Source organism: Rhopalosiphum maidis, chromosome 2, assembly GCF_003676215.2.
Source record: "Rhopalosiphum maidis isolate BTI-1 chromosome 2, ASM367621v3, whole genome shotgun sequence".
In the NCBI taxonomy this organism is placed as follows: Eukaryota; Metazoa; Arthropoda; class Insecta; order Hemiptera; family Aphididae; genus Rhopalosiphum; species Rhopalosiphum maidis.
In genome coordinates this window covers 19,970,305-19,976,287 of record NC_040878.1, presented here as the reverse complement: position 1 = coordinate 19,976,287, position 5,983 = coordinate 19,970,305, and the positions used below count along the sequence as shown (strand labels likewise).

The 5,983-nt window shown below is 25.0% G+C and overlaps 1 protein-coding gene across 1 annotated transcript; it reads right to left on the bottom strand.

The window, feature by feature from the left end:
- Nucleotides 1–1,022: 1,022 nt before the first annotated feature.
- LOC113552128 (probable elongator complex protein 3) lies at nt 1,023–5,601 on the bottom strand. Its single transcript, XM_026954836.1, has 10 exons — nt 5,325–5,601; nt 4,773–5,020; nt 4,477–4,680; nt 3,761–3,915; nt 3,405–3,693; nt 3,114–3,331; nt 2,264–2,396; nt 1,978–2,102; nt 1,719–1,900; nt 1,023–1,205 (listed from the first exon to the last, which is right to left on the bottom strand). Exons 1-10 carry the CDS (start codon nt 5,338–5,340, stop codon nt 1,132–1,134), a joined length of 1,644 nt encoding a protein of 547 aa, XP_026810637.1. The 5' UTR covers nt 5,341–5,601; the 3' UTR covers nt 1,023–1,131.
- Between the last annotated feature and the right edge of the window lie 382 nt (nt 5,602–5,983).

Sequence of the window (5,983 nt, the reverse complement as noted above, 5' to 3'; positions counted from 1 at the left end):
TTCACTCAGTAATAAAATTCTTCTATTCAAACAACTAATTTGACCTGTGATGACTTATAGCATCCAAATCTGGAGATATATCAAAGTATCAAATCTATAATTATTCCAATCTATACAGTCAATAAACTTACGTTTATTAATCAAAGCTTATTGGTACGTTAGCAATAAAACTCTTCATAATGATCTCAAAATTCCTACTTTCTCTAAACTTTCTTCCACTCACTATATAAAATTTCACTCCAACAGATTGGCCCACTCAAATCAATCTTCTCTTACTATCTCAGATAATCATCCCAGACACTTAAAGCATAATTGACCAAGTGATCTTCTAAATGCATAGTTTGTGGTGTAATTAAATAAAAAATATATCATTCAAACTAAAGTAGCATATCTCCCCCTTCACTCAAGCCGTCAAGTCCTGTTAAAAAATATTATATGTATTACTTATTGTATTTTTGCTATACAGAAAATGTAAATATTTGTTTTAATAATAAAAAAAAAAGCTTATAAAAATAATAGGTGGTTAAATAATTTAAAAATATTTATGAATTTGTTACATATAAAAAAATATATATATATTTATGAGTATTAATTTGTATTGAATTAATTTAAAAACAATGTCAAAAGGCTAATAAAGTATTCATAGTATTAATACAAAAATATTAGAATTTACAATTTGTCCAGGGCATATTTCAATACTTTGGTATGACTCCATTTACATGCATATATAAAAATAAGTTAATAGCACATAACTGCTTTAATAATAACAATATAATGGTACCATTCATACATTTGTTTTAACTTTCATACCATTTACAGTAATAATGATAATTATTAAACTTAATTTCTAAGATGTATACAAAAAAGTATATATTATTGTTTGAGTCACAAAAAAAAAGTTCAATCTGATAATTGCTCTCCCAATCCACTTCATAAATATAGCCTATAATATAGATTATTGTATTTTGTATATAAAAAACAGGTAGGTAATTAAAAATGTTACGTGTAATTAACTAATAAAATTTGATTTGCTGAATATCTTTATATTTATTCAATAAAAATAACTACAAAATATTACATTTTTTCAAACAATGTTCACTTTACTAAAAACATTAGTAATTAAAATAAAAATTAAAGCTGTTTTGACATATAGGGCCCATCTAAGTGGTATCCAAGTTTTTTATAATAGTTTCTAGTACCAACACCTAAAAATAAAGATACATAATAATTAATAGGCAATTTTAAGCAATTTATATCATAATATATAATTTACATGGATAAGTAGAATCAATTGTATTTGATTTTGAAAGAACTGAGAAGTTGATAGTACAAAAGGCATGTTCAATTACATAATTAAGATAGAGAATGATGCAGTATGTGATATGAATAAGTTCAAATACTTAGGAGTTAGGATTGGTAATACAATAAAATGTGATTTCTAGGATGACATCAAAAATAGGATTATGTGTAGATAAATTATATGAAGTGGAGAAAAATGTAAGGTATTTTGTGTGAAGATCTTAAGATGTATTGAGTCATTAGAGGATAGAATAAGAAATTAATCTATAAGGGATAACATAATATTTTTAACATCGATAAACATAAAAATGACATCTGTTGATTTAAACATGGTAATTTATAATTGATAACTCATCAGATAAATAATAAGTCTTTGGCCACTATTCATAAAATGATTGAATATTTAGATATACACAAACCTGAAATAACAGCTATTTTGGTAGATTTGTGTTCTTCTAAAGATATTCTTTCAGCTTCTTCCATTAATAACATACCAAATCCTTGATGTTGAAATTTGGTTGGATCTCTGGCTCGAACAGGAACTACACTACCGTATACATGTAATTCTCTTATAATTGAAACTCTTCCTTTTAACTCTGGTCTATAAAATATGATGGAAGTACAATATGATTTATAAAGTTCCAAAAAAATGAAATAAAATTCATTTCTATTTTATACCTAAACGAATTAGTACACTTGCGCAATCTTAATAAGCCAATTAAAATGTCTTGTTCGGGATCTTCATACGATAAAAATGTTTCCCATCCATTATTAGCAACATAATCTCTACGTATCAATTCAATCTAAAATATTTATTAATAATAAATACAAAAAGCAAGCACAACCTATTAAGTATATGTATAATCGTTTATAAACAAAAGAATTATTATTTAATCAGTAAACATAAAATTTTTAATTTAATCATTTTCCAAGTGTTAACATATACATATTAAGCTTTACAAACTTCAAATGGGCGAATTTTATTATGTATTTCTTGAATTCCAACTTCTCTAGTTCGAACATCACGGCATTGTAAGTTAAGATCTTTCATTCTTGCTAAGGCCAGTTCTCGTAAATTACCATGTTCAACTCCAGATCTATACAAAAATAAAAATATATTACAAAAAATGAATAAAACATTAAAATTTGATAATCAAATTCTTTTTAAATATTTGTAACTTATTGTTGGGGTTCAAACCAGCAGTGTAGCGTGCATATGTATACACCTCAAAACTTGAAATTTTTTTTTTTATCATTACATCGTCTTTTATAATATAAAATATTTAATATTATGGATTATTTTCATAGTTCATGGGGATTGATTAAACTGAAATACCATGGCCACATCATATGATAACTTAAATAACTTAATAAAATAATAAATAACAATATTAATTAAGTGTAAGCTTAAAATTTAATTTTTGAAAACTGAATGGATGATGTGGGGGCAGAGCTCTCCAAAAATGTATAATCTTATACTTTTCAATACATAAATTAAGTTTACACCCACACAATGCCACTGCATTAAAAATATACTTTAATTTATGTATATTAATTTTTAAGTACTAAGGTATGATTGATCACCCTTTTTTTAATACTATAATTTAGTATTTAAAAAATGAAAACAAAAAATATAATAAGGAAAATATGAAAAAAAGGTTAAATTTGAAAATAAATTGTAATATTATTGAATATTTAAAATTATAGTGATAATATTTTTGATTAGTTGTTTATTAAAAAGTATAGCAATTAATAACATATAAATTAAATTTAAGACAAGTTGAAAAATGTAAAAGGTAATTCTATATACATACGTAACTAATGGCATTGGAATATCTCTTTGAACTCTATACACACGCGTCCACGGAGGAATAAGACTTAATATATGAGCAATTAAATCTACTAATTCAGATGGTGAATAACTACGATATCGTCCACTACGCCACAGCTCATATAAACCTGTACCTCTCATTACAAGAGTAGGATAAATTTTTAAGCCATCAACACGAAAAGCTGGATTTTCAAAAAATTCCTGAACATAAATAAATATGTATAAAATAAAACAATTAAATATATTTTAATTTATTTATATTTTTTATTTATACTTTGAACTGTTGAAAGTCTCTTTCTAGATCCACATTAGGTAAATCAGGCATCATATGTGACACAATTTTGAAACCACAATCTTTAGCAAGATTAAATGTTTCACAAACTGCTTTAACTGTATGACCTCTGTTAGTGTCTCGTGCAACATCTTCAAACACAGACTGAACACCAATTTCTAATCGTGTACAGCCATAGTTTAACATGTCAGTTAAATGCCTATTCAAACAATAGTCTGGTCGAGTTTCAATAGTAATGCCAATGCATTTTACGTTACTTCTTTCTGAGTATCTAAGTTGTAAAAAATAAATTAAAAACATTTTTTGAAAATAAAAATATATCATAGTTTAACACATACTTGACAGCTTCTCGGACATTAGAGCTTGTATGACCCGATAAAGCATCATGTAAATTCCTAATGAAATAATCCCGGTAGTCTTCAGGTAAACTCATAAATGTACCTCCCATCACTATGAACTCAACCTTATCAACATTATGGCCTAATTGTTTAAGCTATAAATATACAACACAAATAATTTAATATATCTAAAAAATGTACAATTTAAATTCAATGGTAAAAAACACTGTTTATAATTCTATAATTAAATTTAAAATATAAATACCTAATAATTATTATAATTAATACATTTAAAAATCTATAAAACACATTAAGGTTTAATTAATTTAACTCCAACTCATTATAATATACATTTTTGTATGTCAAAAATAAAAGGTTCTTTTTAAAATTTAAAGTTTTAATTTTTGAAATAATTTTTTATAATAGTGATACGCTTAGGATTTTTTATTTCATAACTAAATTAAATTAAACTGAAGTTGAATATTTTTCAAAAAACACTGAACAAATATGTAATTTTTTTTAATATAAAATTTTAGTTGAGCTGATTAGTGTCTAGTGGTCAATATACTATTTAGAATACTCTTTTTAATTTATTTTCATTAATCTTATCTAAATACTTGTTCATCAATAAAAAAATTATATTGTAGTCAGCAGTGTTATAACATTAAATGTATTTAGTATTTTTCAATTAAATTATTATTATAACAAACAGGTACCTGTTCAACTCTATGGCGGGTTTGAACATATGGATTGTAATGTGCTCGGATAGCTCTCATCGAAGTAGGTTCATAACCAGTATATGACTGTGTTGAGTATTCAAAATCAGAATCTGGACCACCAGGACAATACACACATATATTTCCAGTCATATTTATATGAGGACAACGATGTGGCTTACACATGACAGCAACGATAGCTACCTACATGATTGAAAATTAACATATTTAAGTATAAAATATAAATAGAAAATTATTTAAGCATAGACAATTAATAGTTCTATTTAAAAACTTACTCCACTAGCTGTTCTGACAGGTTTTGCTTTCAACTTTGGGTACAATAATTTTTTAGCATCATTGGGAACAGCTGATATAATATCAACAAGTCGGGGAGATGATTTCAGTCCATATTTAGATGATATTTGAGATTTTAACTTATTTAAGTTTACGTCTCTGTTTTCCTTTTGTGCAATCAACAATTTCTGAATAATTTCAGCAACTGTAGACACCATTCGTTCTTCATGGCTTAATTTGGATATATGTTCTATAACAATTATAAATAAAATAAAATAAAATTGAGTATTAATAAAAATAAATATGATTTTTAATTTACAGACTACTTTGCAATGTTTTGAATTTATACGCTTTAATTTACCCAACTTATACAACTTATCATATATTTTTAATTAATATAAAACAAATTTATTGGTCATTTAAAAAAAATTACAATTGGTCAAATAACAAATACGAGTAAAACACCAACACTTTTAATTTAATAGTATGAAAGTAAGCATATTTATATATTATAATTAAATACTTATATTTAATTATTTATGGTTTATACTCACCATCTACTTCAGACATAATGAAATTGTAGTAATAGGAAATTTGGCATTCGATTTGTCAACAAATGTTTAAAATGAATACATTCAAAAAACAATAATTATTTATTTAACTTCCTATCCGTAGTTCAAACTTATTTTTGTATTTTACACTCTTGGTTTTGTATTATTACTTATGCAGTAAGCCAATAACAAGTAACTGAAGTAACAAGTAGTGACTACTGACTAATGAGTCGTAATTCATAAACACTAAATTCATATTTCATAACTCGTATAAATGCAGGATTAGATACCACGTGAATCGAGATAAATTGATAACAAAAAAAGTTGACAAGTGATTAGTGATCATTTGGTTTATACCACTGAAATGAATCAAAAACCTTTTATTAGAATCGAAAAAATATTGCCGATAGTGAAATGTGCCCGCGAAAATTCAAAATAATTTAAACCATAAATAATTATAGGTATTAATATATATATATATATATATATTACAATTTAAGTATTTAACTATGTTCTGATGTTCATATTACTTATTATTTTGCTTAGAATTAAAATATCATAAAAAACTCACGTACCGAGTTTCAACAGTAAGTTTGATAATAATTAAATGCACTATAAGTCCTTATGTATAAGTTAATATTTCTTTTACTTCAATAATTCCT